The sequence below is a fragment of the Oculina patagonica genome, chromosome 8 (genome assembly GCF_052425735.1).
Source record: "Oculina patagonica isolate OP01 chromosome 8, crgOcupat, whole genome shotgun sequence".
Lineage (NCBI taxonomy): Eukaryota > Metazoa > Cnidaria > Anthozoa > Scleractinia > Oculinidae > Oculina > Oculina patagonica.
In genome coordinates, this window is record NC_135765.1 from 19,992,429 (window position 1) to 20,009,031 (window position 16,603).

Sequence of the window (16,603 nt, forward strand, 5' to 3'; positions counted from 1 at the left end):
GGGTGCATGATAGGGGGCTTTGAAAAAAAAATGTTGAGGTCGCAAGGGGGGGAGCACAGAATTCTTTTCCTCGATATGAACAAGCCAAGGTATTTTTTCCTGGAAATAATGACAAGTGAGTTTCCAGTCCATATAAACACAAACATTCTTTATTTCGGTTTCATTAACTGTCAGAAACATCCCCCTTTTGCCGCAGTTGTTGTCCTCTTCTTCTTTGCTGTTGCATCGTTTTGTTCTGCATGATCATAATCTTTTCTCGTTCTTTTTATTGATGGAATCGTTCTTGGCCCTTTTCCTCACTCTTCAGTGATTGATGTCATCAATAACATCCATTTGGATAAGATATTCCAGTGCTTTCATCTGGAATCGTGGAAGCAGCTCAATATTCCCAAGCTGCTTGGCACATAGTTTCCCTTTAAGGCTTTTAGTTTAATACTACTAAAAAAAGAATCAGCAATCTTTTCCCGCGAATTTGCAAAATCAACTTTTAAGCTTGCTTTATTCTCACTTTCTTTCTATTTGACGTTTTTTCTTTGTTTCTCCTCTGTATCCATTTCCTTCCTTGAGCAGCAATGGTTACACTATTGAAACGAGTACTAACATGATATTTTTCAATTCAAGGAACGTATACAATTTTAATATCGAGTACTGGTCGTCGTGGGTTTATGGATTATGGAGGGGGAGGGGGGGGGCTTTGAAATCTTAGTCATGCCATTGGGGGGCTCTGAAAATTAGATGAAAACATGAAGGGGGGTCTTGAGTTTTTTTCAGCTAAATGAGTGGGACGCTACATCTTCATATCCCCCTTTCCATATTTAATGAACTTTCCCTTATTTCACTTTATTAATTAAGTTGTGGTTTTCAATCAATCAATCAAAACCTTTATTTATACACGATGGGATAAAAAAGCTACATAGCTTGTGGGTCGTGTGTAAATAAAACATTAAAACTAGTAGATAAAAAAAAACATTTAAACTATATTAAGGTAAAAAAGCTAAAAAGCTAAGTTAAAAATAGATAAATTGCTAAAATTGTTACAATGATAAAAAGATAAAAAGCGCTAAGATCTCTTACAATAATGATTGTTAAAATTGGTTTTTTCAATTATGTTCGACTTGTTGGTCATTGTCACAAAACTCCTGAGGGACATCGCCTCGTGACACTCTCCTGGTAAAAGGTTCCAGAGCACTGCCCCTCTGTAAGATGTTGATAGTTTCATTATATTAGTATTAAATTATGGGGGAATTAGTAAATGTTTTTCTTTTTCTAAAATTGTACGAGTGTTGAAACTTGGTTACAAGTCGAGCCATGCAAATGGGGGAGTCATTATGGTAGATCTTATAGATAAGTTTCAGAATCGAAAGTTTGTACGTGTTTCTTAAAGTGTCCCATTAAGCGCGGTCAAGGACTTCAGTAGATGACATGTCTTTAGGTAGGTTAAAAATGATCCTTGCCGCTCTGCAGTGCAGCCTCTCAAGTGCGTCAAAGCCGTCTTGACGACTTATGCCTCCCCAGACGGTTATACCGTACGTGACGGACGGGATTATGACTTTGTAGTATAACTTTAAAAGAACTTGCTTCGGTAAAAACCTTCACTTCTTAATAAGGCTTAGTTTATTTGCAAAGTTCTTCTTTAGGCTATTGACATGTGAAGACCAACTTAGTTTGTCATCTATGTCAACTCCCAGGAGTCAGCTATGTTTAACCCAATTAAGGCAGTTCCCTCCTAGCAGTATCGGAGGAAGGGGACCAGAGATAGATCCTTTGTGGATAACATACATTCCGACTTTTTCGGGTGGGGAGTGAGCTTGTTGGTAGTGCAGCAGGCGTATAATTCTTTAAGTGATTGATTAAGGGCTGATGAGACTTCCTCTAAACTGTTTTAACTGCTCGAAAGACATTTCTCGAAAAGTAAAGTACAAATCAAATAAAAAACATCTCTTTCAAAAGGGTTTTTAAAGCGCGGAACAGCTTGGATATTTGTTTCCTGGTTATTAGGAGTTTTTTGCCGAAAATCACGGTGGAAATTTTTGCATGTTTAATTACGAAACCGCTGTGAAAGTCTCAAAGAAAGTAAGAAAGTATTTTGCTATCAAAAGAATAGTACCACAAGGAGAGCAAAGGGTTTTCTGAAACAAATATATATTATGTGAAAGAAACGTAGACATGCTCCAAGTTTTACCTGAAGCATAATTATATATATACGGTCAGGTGCTCCCCACCCCCCACCCCCACCCCCTCCACAGGAATAATTAATTAATTGGAGATTAAAAGTTTACACCATAGCACCTTAGCGCTTAAGGGGTTTAGCGGACAACAGCCCCAACAAACCATCACAATAGTGCATTCTGCACTAAAAAGGAGACCATATATCTATCTTTTTAGCTAGCTTACAGTAAAAGGGGGAATTTGTGATCTACCCACAGTTCGCGAACATCTTGCAATATATTATAATATTAACTTGTACCAAGTTAGACTCCCCCACTTGTCATTGGTTATAAGGACTATGACTGAACTTTATTTTACACATAATGATGATAGCAATTCAAATTATAACATTAAAATTCTAGCACATATAAAATAAATATATTTTCCACCAATGTTTTTTTCTGGAAACACCTTAAGCCAACATAATTATTACAGTAAACAATACAAGCAATTTACTTTTTACAAATAAAACTATAAAATGTTGATATCCTGAATAATTTTGTGATGGTTGCTTTTATCATTAAACAAATGATAATTTAGTTGTTACATAAGCTGCCAAATTTTTAGGAAAATTGCAAAACTGTATTCTCCAAACAGTTATTTTTTATATTTATTATAATTAAGAACAAGCTGTTGATTTTTTATTGTCTTGTTTTAGTTTTTTTTTTTAAAAAAAGAGCACTGGAGTTGATTGTGGCTCCACTCATTGATGTGTGTGTACTTTATCTGCAACCATAGCATATAAGCCACACTCTCACGTCCTAAGGATGGCCATTGTTATAAGACCTAAAAAGAAACAGATGAATGTTACTTCTCAAAACAGTTATAGTTGAAAGTTCTTTCACGCAAGAAATTCTTTTAGCAAAGCAAGTGTTTCAATACAAATGCTTCACAATGTTTCAAAAGACAGGTTGTTGATGGTTCAACATGACCTTATTTTTTAATTGATTATGGATATAATTGATTTCCATTACTCGCAAGTAGTTAGTTTAATTTACAACGAAACAATGAATAATAATAAAACGTAAAAATGTACCAAAGCAGAATTTTAACTGTTCATTGAAAGTTCCTTTAAAATACTAACAAAACTCAGTCTTCGGGGAAGTCTCTACTTCAATGTTAATCTCAATTTTAATAATAATCAAAGCACTCCCCTTGTACACTTCACTATTTTGAAGTGGGGTGGGGTGGGCTCATTCAAAGCTGGGCACTTATTAGCTTTTCCCACCTTAAATCAGGGTGGGTGCTTATTCGAGGCTGGGCTCTTAATCAAATAAATACGGTACATGTCTAACACTCTGCCATGTCGATCGAGTAGAATGTTTTGCAAAGTTTATCGTTTACGCTACACATTTTATTTGAGCCAGGTTAGATTTTCAGGAACATGTACCAATTTTATCCGTGCTCGGACTACCTTACCAAAGCACGGGTAAAATTTTGGTTCAGCACAGGTGAGGCAAAGTCGTTTACACGACAAAATTAATCCGCGCCGAACTATTTTTTTTGGTACGCGTACCATTTTTACCCAAGTGGTGCCAAAAATGTTCTGTTGTGTAAATGGGGCTTGTGGTTGTCAATTACCGGTACACATTGTGTGTTTACTCAGAAACTCATAATAAGGGTTTGGGAGATGTAACACGTGTTTCAAGAGTTTGAATTGTCAGTTTTTTTCAAATACCATAATTTGGAAAATTGAAGAATAATTTTGTATTATAATCTAATTATAGCCTCATGTAACAGTATTTTTCTTTGCACTAGAAATGTATTCTCAAATTAAAGATGCCTGTTTACTAAACATAATTTACATTTTTTGGTGTAGTTTAGCCAGCTTACCCAAGATAAAAGCAGCCAATAATTTCTGATTGACAGATAACAGCAGATAGTGTGGCAGTTCTGACTGCTTGTCAGTATCCATTGGTAACATGAGAGCAACAATACAAACAACAGCCATCATTATCACCCACAAACTGGGACCCTGCTGATGAGCACCAAGTCCTGTTAAAACAAAGACAATTGTTTATACTACATTGTGGTTTATTTTTTAGTAGCATGTCAATGTTATCAACAACACTGCCAACACTCACGGGTCCAGATAATCTGCGAGCCCGCGAGCCATGCAAGCCATATCGGTTAGCCTAAATAGCACTTTGGTTAGCCTAAATAGCACTCTGGTTAGCCTACAGTTAGCTTAGGTAGCTTGCAGTTAGCCTTTTATTGGGATTAAGGATTTCTGGTTCCCATGGCTCACATGGTTTGCAAGTCATGCGAGCCATTCAGGTTAGCCTAAATAACACATTGGTTAGCCTACATAGCACTCTGGTTAGCCTAAAAAGTGATCTGGTTAGCCTAGAGTTAGCTAAGGTAGCTTGTAGTTAGCCTTTTATTGGGATTAGGAATTTCTGGCTCGCTGGCTCGCATATTATCATATCTCATATCATATCACTGACTCATCCTGGGCTGTAAATAATTTTTCCACTTGAAAGGACATATGTCCTAAATTATAAGACACCATCTTGGTCGAATTAAACAAAATTGTGGTCGGAAGTTAATTTCATTTCAGACTGTGATTTGAAAATGCCTTTATAGAGATATATTTTACACGGTATCATAACAGGAGACAGCAAATCTTGTGCTCTTTAAGGTTCTACAGTGAAATAGAGTGTGTTCAAAACTCAGTGCATCAGCTACAGTCAAAGTATGTCAGGTTGCTTTAGGTACTGTTACGTTGCTTGTGAATGGATCTTCACAGCTGTTAATAACTCGCTAAATTTAATATGTCTAAAAAAGTACTCCATTTATCTAACTAAGCAGTTTATATACTATCATTTAAATTATGACATTAAACAAAATTGACCTTGACAGCAACATGGAACCAACTTAAAATGTGAAAAAATTATAGGTCTTTGAAAAAATATTTCAGATGGGGGACATGCATCATTCCCTAAGAGGAGCTTAAATGTCATATTTCATGGTCACATGCCCTGGGCCAGTAGCTCACTTTAAAAATGAGTGACGGCCTGGGCCGAGAGAATCGTCGCAGGAGTTTAAATGGGATTATTTTGGGGAAAAAGAAATCCTTGAAGGAAGGAAATCAGAGAAGAACACTGAATGTGAGGGTGATTTTTTCAATCTTTCAAACTAAACTTTTTTTAATTGAAATACACAGAAAGAAAACAATACAAAGTACAAACAATACAAAGTTTACATTGCTTAAAGCACTTTGCAAAAACTTTTAGGATTAAAAGAGAAGACAACAAAAAGATATATATAGAACTACATGTTGACAAATTAACAAATAAATACCAGTAAATGCGAGTGAGCCCTTGATCAAATCATCTTCCCTTAAAAATACTTGGAATCAGATTCCAAGTATTTTTAATCCAAACTGCTGTACTGAAGAAGCACGAACGGGTGAAACGTCTACAGTATTAAACCACATGTGAGAAGTTCTCTGTTTCTCCTTTTACTCTAACTAAATCTACTGAGTGGAAGCGTCGTGTATCCTTTGGGATCCTTCTCACAAGCGTCATCGTTGGCAACCCTTCTTTTCTACACAACTATATTTATATATATTTTTTATTTATATTATTGGGGTTTATATAGCCTAAAAATTTCAAATTCATAATAAACTGAAGATGGCATGAAACATGACAATTATATATATACCGGTATATTAAATTTTGACACAGTTACCACTTTAAAATATATAAAAAACAAACTACATTTGGCAATAATGCAAGAAGAAGGAGCACAGGATTTAAGTCTCACTTTTTTGCTTTTTCGTAGAAAAATTAATTTGGCTGAGTCAGGCAGAAGTGAAATTATAGGAAACATTTTTATCAGTTGGGATGACCTAAACTAAAAAAAATACTAATCAAAGATGGAAAAAATAGCCTCATGCCATTATTGTTTAACATTGCAACAGACTACTACCACTACATGTACTACAGTTTGAGCACACATTGTTAAACTGGAATCCACACTTCAAAACTGTCTTAAATCGAGAGCCGCATCTTGCAGAGCAAGTTTAAATGCTTGTTTCCAGTTTACGGAAATGAAATCAACCTGTGCTTACTTCTTACTTATCACAGCCAACTAATAAACAGTCAACCATATTAAGGCAATTATTTCCCCCCCCCCCTTGACATGAGTGGTATTATTTCTTTTTGTACACGAAAAATAAATGCCAGAACCAGTGAAAACCTTGACAGAACTTGCCAACTTGCTTGAGCAAATATCAATTGAATTTGCACAAGTAGCTGGCCGAGCAATCTCCTAATCTATATTGTAACATATTGCACCATTACCATCACCTTAAAAGTACCATTCTGACTCATTCTCCTTTGTTTTCCCCAAAATAATCACACAATCACTTGCATCGTCACTCTCTTCCCTGGCTGCAACTCGTTTTCGAAGTAGGCTCTTTGAAAACTTTTCCCTAGTGGACCTTCTTAACAGAAAGAATTTGCCTGGAAATTCATTAATTTATAGAAAAAATTCCTTGTGGAGTACTACACCAAATATAAAGTATTTTGCTATTAAAAAACAGACGATAAGATACGTACAGCACAATAATTTTTTTAATTCTACAGACAGTTTCAGATGAAACTTAACCTCCCATTTTTGGTGCAAATGTTAAGAAAATGAGAGTTTGATAATGCTAATAAAGCTCTTAGCTTCAAAGTTGCGAACTGCACATATTTTTAACTTTGCAAAGCATTTAGAGATCATACCTGAGTCAGTAAACTGCTCTAGAGTAACACTACTGGTTCCCTGTTCTTGGTGATCTCCTCAAAGATTTTCCTTCTTCTTTAGAAATCTAAAGATGCAGTAATACTGGGTTAAATAAACTGTATGACCTCTTGAAAATTAAGGATCAAAACTAACCAATCAAAAAGGCAAGTTTCCTGAGAGGTCCGCAACTTGTTTCAAATGTTGGTCAACTGTTTAAATTTTGTTGTAAATCTATTGTTTGTATTCTTGAACATCATTGGTTCATTAAAGAGAAAGGTTGCCAGTCTTTGTTCTCAATTAACGTTGTGATTGGTTAACTTTAGTTAACTTAGTGTGCAAACAAATGATCTTCCCTATATAGCTACTAACAATGTTATTCTTAGAGAGCTGTACCCTTTTTAAAATTTACTGCGATCGCGCCGCATTTGCCGTGATCGCGCCGCGATTTGTTGCCATCGAGGCAATTGTAAGTGAGAGCAACCATGCTGCAATAGCTGGCATTGCGCCGCGATTGCCTTGATAGTCACGATCGTGGCACGATGACCGCGATCTTGGTGCGATTTATTACTACCATGCCGCGATTTGGGTGGGCTGTTACAAAATTGCAATGCGATGAGCGCAATCACGGCGCGATTGATTACTACTGCACCGCAATTTGGAGGGGGGTGGGGGAGGCTGGAATAAATCTCAGCAAGTGTCACGGCGAGAACTCACTTCTCACCGGAAGGAAAGTCAATGCTTTGAAATTCTCACAAATCACGCTGTGGTTGGAACGCAAATCATGACTTTATTGATGAATTAACTTAAAGTACTAATCAAAGTAGTTTAAATAGTAATCAGGCGGGGCCTGGGCCCGATTCATAATCTACACGGATTTTTTTTTTTTTTTTTTTGTCGGTAAATCGTTCCAGATGCACGGGGCCCAGCCGACTCTTTGGTCACGGTTACGCAAATTTTGATGTTTCGGTTAGCGATCGCTCGTATTATGAACACTCTGCTCTCTGTTCAGTGTGGAGTGTATGTTTGTGTCATTCGTGCGTTTGATTCAGCAGGCACTGAATGTTTACAATGCCAAGCCGAGAAGGGTTTTGACATGTCCAAGCTAATTAAAAATGAAACGATTACCCACGGGCCCAGGCGACTCCTTGGTCATGCAAGTTTTGATGTTTATTGGCGATCCCCGGCTCGCCTGTAGTTATAAATAATCATACATCTATATTCAAAATATTTACGAATTCTCTGCGCTCTGTTTTTTGTAAAATATTTATTTTTTAATTCAAGTGTAATATGGCTCGGAGCAAGCACTGAATATTCACATTGCGATTTGACATGTCCAAACTATTTATAAATGAGAAATGAATTATTTTCCATGTGATATGCAAGTGTTTTGAGTTTATTTTTGGAATCAAAAGGAAATTGCAAACCCAGCAAAAATTTGTCAGTGCACTGAGGACAAGGGGAAATTACCTGCTGAATCACATAGTCAGGTTTCTCTATTTGCGTGCTTTTAATCATGCAACTTCGCAAATGCCACTGAAAGCTGTGTTGTTTTTTTTTTCAGCAAAATAGCAGTTAAACTTGAATCAAGAACTTGATTTTTAAGCTTCATTTAATTTTAACTAAAATCAATTTATGCCATTCAAGTGGTTTGACCCGTGTAAAAAGACACCGGGATCCCGGCGGGATCCCGGCGGGGATCCCGCCACGAACCGGGATCCCGTCAAGATCCCGCCGAGATCCCGCCAGATGACGAATCCCGCCGGGATCCCACCGGGAAAAATTCCCGGCACGCGGACCCGCCAAGATCTGCCGAGACCGGGATCCCGCCAAGGACCCCGCCAGGATCCCGCCTGGGAGAATTCCCCCCGCCCCGCAAGAATCGGAATTCTACTCGCCAAGATCCCGGAAGAAAAAAAAACACGGCAAATTTTTCACAGCGTGAATAAATCTCGGTAGCGCGCGACCCACCCAGCCACCAACACTATTCTCACCACAAACTGTCGGAAGCAAGTAGCGGTGAGAAAAAATCTATGACAAACCATTAATCGAAAAAATACGACGTGAGCGGGCCAGGAGGAAAAGAAGGCGAAGAGGGAAGGAAATAAAAATCCCACCACAGGACCACAGAGCTGTGGCCCGGCGGAGTGGCCCGAGGGACCGCCAGGCGGCGCCCCGAGCGGCAGGCCGGGAGGGAGCGGCGGGGCCCGCCCCGGGCGCGGCGGGCCGGGGGGCGCGGGGCAGGGAGGCGAGAGGGAGGGGGGCGCGCGGGGCGGCGGCCGGGGGGGCGGAGGGGGAGCGGGGGGGGGGGCGCGGGCCCGCCGGGGGCGGCGACCGCCGATCCCGGTTGGTTTTTTACACGGGGAGTGTATTTTATGTAAGATTCGGAACAAATAAATATTTGCAAGCCTAGACAGGAATTTGTTTATGCATGTGGATCAAAAAAGAGATGACGTAATCAGGGAAATTTTAGTTCAATACTCCAACTTCTTGACTGGTGCAAAACTCGGACTTGAGTCATCGGACGACGCTAAATGGAGAAATACAACGGGATGGCCTCAGTCTACTTTTTATTCTGGCGTGAAATAGACTCCCTTTTATTGTCATTCAACTGGTTTGGGTTTATTTTATTCAACAGTTCGGAACAGGCTAGGCAAGAGATGATGCGATGAAGGAAATTTAGGTCACGCACACTCCGTGACTCACGCAAACACGACTTGTGCGTTTCTCAAGTGACTCAGTCTTTATTAAGATTTTTTTACTGTGCTGTGCCGTGCCTTTCTAGCCAATTTTAAAAAAGAATTGAAAAGAAGTGGTCAAACATTAACCGCCTGATTAAGAAACTGCTTGAAGTATCTTGTTTGATTTAAAATGTTGAAAAACATTTTAATATGTGACGGTGAGCTGTGAGGACGTGATTCCCATGAGAAAAGTTTTATTTAGTTTTAGTCTAGACAAACTGGCGTGACAAAGAGACACGTGATAATGAGTAAAGATAAATAAAAAGACAAGAATTTTTATTTCTTTACAGTCCATTTTTTAAGCTTTTTAAACAATTTGTTTCTTTCTTTTCTTATCTTTTAGGAACCTTAATACCTTTGAGCAATCCAATGACAAATTTCTGTCGGCCATTTTGCAAATACTTCCACAAATTGCGTTTTTCGCACTGAAAAATCCTCTAGATGGCATTTTAATTTTGGCTCCGAATAAGCTGTTGACAGAATGAGCAGAAGTGACAATTTACAGAAGAAATGTTCACTTTTTTGCTTGTAAATTAAAGGCTCACGCTCTCCGGCTTGTGACCATTGCAAAATAATTATATGCATGTGCTTGGCAGCAAAACTGCCATCTTTTTCTGTAAGCTTCTGTAAATAAATGATGTTGTTTTGATGCAGAGCCAGTGTGTTTGTTTTGTCGGTATGCAAAACGCCTAGATAATTGTTTTTTAATTGCCCCCGCAGGGTTCCGGCCCAGAGGCCGGAACCCGAGGAGGCACCTTAGAAGTCCCCGTGTAGGTAAGTAAAATGTGTGCATTCAGTGGATGCTCAAAGCGGTTTGCAAAGGATTGCCCAAATGCTCGCAAAGGATTGCCCTTATGCTCGCAAAGGATTGCCGGAGCCCTCGCGAAGGAGCAACGGAAGTCAGTGCCGCAAAAGATAAAAATAGCTGTCGCACTGTGACCACAAGAAACATCTGCTGCTTGAAGTAGTGGCTGTATTGAAATGATACCGAAAATAATGTGAGGCATAACAGGCGTATCATCCAGGGACGAAGAGTTTCATATCTTAGTCAGCGACTGAATGTCGTGTTAACAAGTGGAAATCGTATACATCCTACAACGAGTAATAAACAAAAGCGTGAACTTTGTCATGTAATACAATGTAATTTGTTCGCTAACAAACTGTCAGCTTATTTAATCCAAAGAGTGGGTTGAATAAGGATCAATAATTGTTTTCTCGAATCTTCGAAAGCGCCATTTTTGTTACTCATGGAATTGTTAGGCTTTTTGGCCTGTAAATTATTGTACCGGAATTCATTTTGAATGTTATATATAGCCCGGGAATAAGCTTGCGTGTTGTCACCACGAATAATGTGTTATGTGTTATTTCCGCTAGGTAATATATTCGACTTGAACTTGTGAATTGTTTTAGGACGCAACGGTGTCACACAACAAGAAATTTCACAGCAAACAATGTTGTGACGTATATCCCTTGTAAAAATTTTACCGCGATCGCGCCGCGATTTGTTGTCATCGCGAGGCGATCGTGCGTGACGCGATTGTAAATGAACGCGAACGCGCCGCGATAGTTGCGATCGCGCCGCGAATGTCGCGATCGCGCCGCGATTGCCGCGATAGTCGCGATCGCGCCGCGATTGCCGCGATAGTCGCGATCGCGGCGTGATGAGTGCGATCGCGGCGCGATTGATTACCACCGCACCGCGATTTGGGGGGCTGGAATAAATCTCGGGAAGTGTTCCCGGCGAGAACTCACTTCTCGATCACCGGGAGAAAGTCAATATGCTTTGAAACTCTCACAAATCATGCTGTGGTCGTAACGCAAATCATGACTTGTATTGATGAAATAAACTTTAAGTACTAATCAAAGTAGTTGCCATAAAACTAGTTTGATGGAAAATAGGCCGTAGAGGGGTTTGTTTAAAATGTCGAAAAACATTTTATTACGTGACGGTGAGCTGTGAGGACGTGGAATAGATTCCCACGAGAAAACGTACTGGGTATATTGGATCAAACTTTTCTTACTGACAAAAGCTTCACTGGAAGTTATAAACTAATGTAAGCCACCTAAAGGTGAAAACTAATTAAGACCTTGAGTGCAACAATTAAATTAAATTAATGGAGTGTGCAGCTAGTAGAATTAAAAACAAGTAATAGTAAGCCTTTATTTTAATAGGGTGACTCCATCAGCTTTACAATAAAAACTGTTATCAATAGAGACCCTAGTAAAAAGTAAAAATTTAAAAGTCACTTAAAGCCTTACAGTGTACCTGAAATGGAAGTTAAAACATGCATTATTACCAGTACTAGACCCAAGAAATCTACTAAAAATTGATAACCAGGTAAATCCCCACCCAACCCGCCTTTTTATCCAAGGTGGCTATTGATTTATGAGTACAATGTACCTGTGTCCTGCTGGGTTGAAGAACAGCCATGATTTCTTTTTTACCAATAACCTTCTGCAAACCATGCTCAAAGATGTGAAGCCTGAATTTATCTTGCTGTGTGATGGACGGTTGAATGTCAATGTGACGGATGACACTGTAACAAATTAAGGTTTAAAATAAAAAGCAATTTTAATTCCCAGATCAGCTCTTTCAATTATAATACACTAATTCTGAATTTCAAAACCCTACTAACATTAATTTTGTATTACACTAAATTTGGTTATTATTTGGTTATTTATTTATTTGCCACAAAACAAAAAATATAATTATGAAAAAATAGATAATAATACAAAATCAATACATACAAGATAATAATTCATTTACAAGACTACAATATAATATAAGATTAGAAACAAAATGGCGAGGGAACCTAATAAAAAACCATGGGGCTTGTAAGCTTAGGTTCCCTCACAAGAAAAACAGATGACTGGTTTAGGTACGAAGTAAGACTTAATAGAAGACGGAGTTAATAGTTATCGATAATATATGCTTTAAGTTTTCTTTTAAAAGATGCCAGTGATGAAGAGCCCGAAATTTCAGGTGGAAGCGAATTAAAAAATTTAGGACCTTGAAAATTAAATAACATTTATTAAATAATATTAATCACTGGTAATTACAATGACAACCAGTACTGGACCCCCTAAAAAGAGATACAAACATCAAAGGTCTCTTTTAGACTACAACTATTTTGCATTGGGCAAACAAAATAAAAAAATAAATAATTAATTAAAAAAATAAAAGGGAATTTGCAGTGGCACTTCCACAGGGTGGCTCTTTGTCCACTGTTCCTGATCAAATTGGAATTTAGCAGTGTTGATTTTTGCAGAGGGAGGAAAACTGGAGAACCTGGAGAGCGAGGACAAGAACCAACAACAAACTTAACCACTTATAAAGCCGGGCCCATGGGAATCGAACCCATGGCCAGGCCACATTAGTGGGAGGCACGTGCTCTTACCACTGCACCATCCCCGCTCCCCCAAATTATCGTAAATGTTATATGTTCTTTTTTGAATTGTAAGCTGAGCAGCAGTTTAATTTTCCTGAGCTGAGAACCATAAAATATTGATAATGGGTTGGTGGAGACAGTGAAAGAGTAGTTGCTTGAAAACAAATTTTTATTTAAGTGTTTTTATTAAGTTTGTCACCAGTAGAGCTATTAGTCTACCAACTTTCAACAGTCTCTGCAGTAAATTAACTGAGATAGTTCTAATATATTTTATATGTACTTGAAAATTGGGTTGAGTGTATGATATAATCATGCAGTCTTCTAATTTGCATATTTTACATATTTTTAAGATTAAGGACCCATTAATATATCCTTTTGATCCTTGCTAGGGAAAATTCGATTGGCAGTCTGTTCATTGATCTTCAGAATTGCAAGCATGCCTTTTCCATTAGGACAAAAAAAACTTGAAGAAAAATAGGGCCAAAAAATGTGTTCTTTTTACCACATTTATTGTTTTGAAATGCATGCTTATGTTTCAAGAAAAATAGTATTTTACTGCAAAAAACACTTTTTTCTTCCCGAGAAAAGTATATGCAGTTTTGTCTGCACCGGAAGTAAATTAAACTTTATGGTGTCTGATTGGTTGAAGGCATTGTTATTACTGACATTTCCACAGTGAGTTGACTTTCTATCTTTCTATCTGTTTACTTCTTGCTTGTATTTGAACAGCTTTAACAATGTTCACAGCCACTTAATTAACATCTACAGTCTATAACAAATGTAAAAAAAGTTGGTCTTAAAAAAAAAATAGGACAAGAGAAACCATCTTCTAAGGGTATTGAAATGAATATTATTCATTACATACATGTCTATACAGCATCTGGGTTTGATTACACCATCAGAATCCACCACAATATATCTACTTGGGGCTGTGCATAGCACTAAGATATAAAAAAGACACAACGGATAAGCAAATATGTCTTTTATGCAAATATAAATATAGTGAATGACAACCACTGTTTTGGTGTTTAATTAATAATTTGTATTCCTGATGAAAACGTACACAAACTGTAGCAATAGAAGTGTAAAGTTAATTTTTTAGTTATTTTAATGCATACATCCAGAAGTCTAATACCTTTAAATCGTAAAGTGAACTCGTAAGGGTTATAAACCGTCAGAACTTGCTTGTGGCTGGACTGCTCATCGGCATAAAAAGTCAGCGATTGTGGAAAAACAAAAACCGGCAGACTTCCATCCGTGAAATGGGAAGGTTGCAGTGACCTCATACAAATATGAGCTCTTTTTCCTCACCCTTGAAAAATATCTATCAAAAATAAAAAATAATGTAGCTTGCTTAATGAAATTTGCTAGGGTATTGAATATATATAAGCTTAAACTTGTACGCCATAAAAGATTTTCATCAATAGAGAGCTCGTTTCGAGCAGGACTGAGTGCATTCTGCATACCGTATGCAGTGATATAGATACACAACATGGATAAGTCGAATTTACCTGAATTCCCCTCAACAAGATCGGCAGAAACCTTGAAGACAGAAGCTTTACAGAAAGCAGTCTGTGACTGATGGTCGACCAAAATTTCCTCCGGATTTTTCTCCTTTGTTTACAGTTTACTGCAGGGGCCTAAGAATAAGGCCTTTGTGTATGCAACACAAAGTATCGTACTCGCAGCAGTAACATCGGAGGGGGCCTGAAAGTAGGGCTTTCCACAAGTTGCTCGAGATTTCCCAAAAAGTTGCCCGTAATTTCTCAAAAAGTTGCTCAAATGTTGCTCCAAAATTCCAAAAAAGTAATTGCTTCTGAAAATAAAAATTGCTCGAAAGTTGCCCCAAAAAATCCAAAACGTAGCTAGCCCGCCCCCCCGCTTCACAAGAGAATTTCTCTAAATATATGCTAATTTCCCTTAGAGGATAAGATTTCTAAGCAGTTTTATGCAATTTTACAACAAATGAAGTATCTAAATAACATATTAAGGGGAAAATTTGTTAAATAACAAGGATTTCTTTAACTGAGAAAAATCGTGAAGATATCGAAGACGTCATGTTTGCTGACGAGTTTTGTAATGTTTTTATGCAGAATAGAGCCAAAAAGTTCGCACAGTCTTTGAACAACACTCGGATAGTCTTCGGAGATCTTCGGTTGGGAAATTGCTCAATATGCAACAAGTGACCACAAGTATGAAGGCTTCCTAATAAAAGACTATTATTAATATATAGTTGCTCGAGAGGAAAAAAGTTGCTCGAAATATGAAAAGTTGCCAAAACGTTGCTGAGCAACTTGTGGAAAGCCCTACCTGAAAGGGTAAATAAAATTGGGCAAATTTTTACTGGGAAAATAGGATTTGGGTCCCTGCAGGGACTGGGAATGACAAACAAAAAACAATCAAACTGGGACCATACCAACTGGGATTTTGAAAAAAAAATGGAAACAATATAGGCTGGGAAATGGGAATTGGGCAAAATTTTAGCTAGGAAAAAGGGGATATATATATACCCTCCGCTTTAGTACCTGTCTTAGAATGTTTACTAATACAGTTGATGTTTCATGTAATATATCTTGAAATGATTTCAAACTACAGTCAACTGGGCTTTTTTTTTTTTTTTTAGACGGTGTATAGTATTTCCAAACTCTTTTGGTATGCCTCACGTGGGATGATGATGTCACATCACGTGACAATACAATATCATCAGATGATGTCAAAACAGCAGCCATCTTGGATCATTATCTTGCATTGGATTTCAAAATTTTTCCAAAACACCAGAAAACTAACCAAAATTATTGCAAAGTACTCAAAATCAATACAACTGTGCTTAAAAACCGTAAAAGGTGGAAATAATTGCATTTAATTAATTTTCATAGAAACACAAAAATTGCAAAATTATTTGGGAAAACATGCCTGTCAAAATGTTGTTGCCATGGTAATGTCAAGTTCCTGACACAACCTATCCTACCAAATTATTCCTAGATAAATTTTAGATAAACTTGCAAAGTTTGGCAGCATCTGGTTGAATCTTGAAAAAGTTATAAGAATTCAAAGTCAGCAAAGGGTCTGGAAAGGGTTACATTTAAGCTGCCAGTTATTAAAATCCTGAAACTGTTGTACATGTACAAGTATAATACTGTAATAAAACCATTTTTAGACAGCCACCCCTATTAAGCGGCCGCAATCACCTTTTTGCCTTCCCGATGAGCATTTTTCTATTGTTTTATGCTGCTATTTAGTGGCCAGCAAGAATGCAATACACAATTATTGTTGTTTTTCAACAAGGCCAGACAGACAAGAGACTAAAAAGAAAGTGATGGCTAATAAAATCATTCAAACATGGGATTATTGTTGTCTTATGTGATTCTGCGATTCCTTTTCACAATATTTTGAATTGAAAAAATTAAGCGGGCAACCTCTATTAAGTGGCCAGTTGTCCTTTTCCCAAGCTAAGGGTGGCTGTGGCAAAGGGAAGGGGGGGGGGTCCTGGAGTGCTTGTGACGCCCCCTTTGCGGGATATTTTTTTGGAAAAAA

The 16,603-nt window shown here is 37.9% G+C and overlaps 1 protein-coding gene across 1 annotated transcript; it reads right to left on the reverse strand.

The window, feature by feature from the left end:
• Positions 1-127: 127 nt before the first annotated feature.
• On the reverse strand, positions 128-16,485 carry LOC144662968 (motile sperm domain-containing protein 1-like). The gene is made up of 8 exons (XM_078523896.1): positions 14,581-16,485; positions 14,205-14,393; positions 13,935-14,010; positions 12,031-12,217; positions 9,628-9,640; positions 6,942-6,995; positions 4,042-4,203; positions 128-2,994 (listed from the first exon to the last, which is right to left on the reverse strand). The coding sequence occupies exons 2-8, from the start codon at positions 14,353-14,355 to the stop codon at positions 2,963-2,965; spliced, it is 675 nt and encodes a 224-aa protein (XP_078380022.1). The 5' UTR covers positions 14,356-14,393; positions 14,581-16,485; the 3' UTR covers positions 128-2,962.
• Between the last annotated feature and the right edge of the window lie 118 nt (positions 16,486-16,603).

Bases quoted from the DNA above. Each gene is read 5' to 3' on its own strand.
- LOC144662968 (XM_078523896.1), bottom strand. From the start codon at position 14,355: ATGAGGTCACTGCAACCTTCCCATTTCACGGATGGAAGTCTGCCGGTT. The intron at 14,011-14,204 runs GTATTAGACTTC...TTTATATCTTAG, and splicing joins GTTCACTTTACGATTTAAAG to TGCTATGCACAGCCCCAAGT. The intron at 12,218-13,934 runs GTATGTAATGAA...AATTTGTTACAG, and splicing joins CCCAGATGCTGTATAGACAT to TGTCATCCGTCACATTGACA.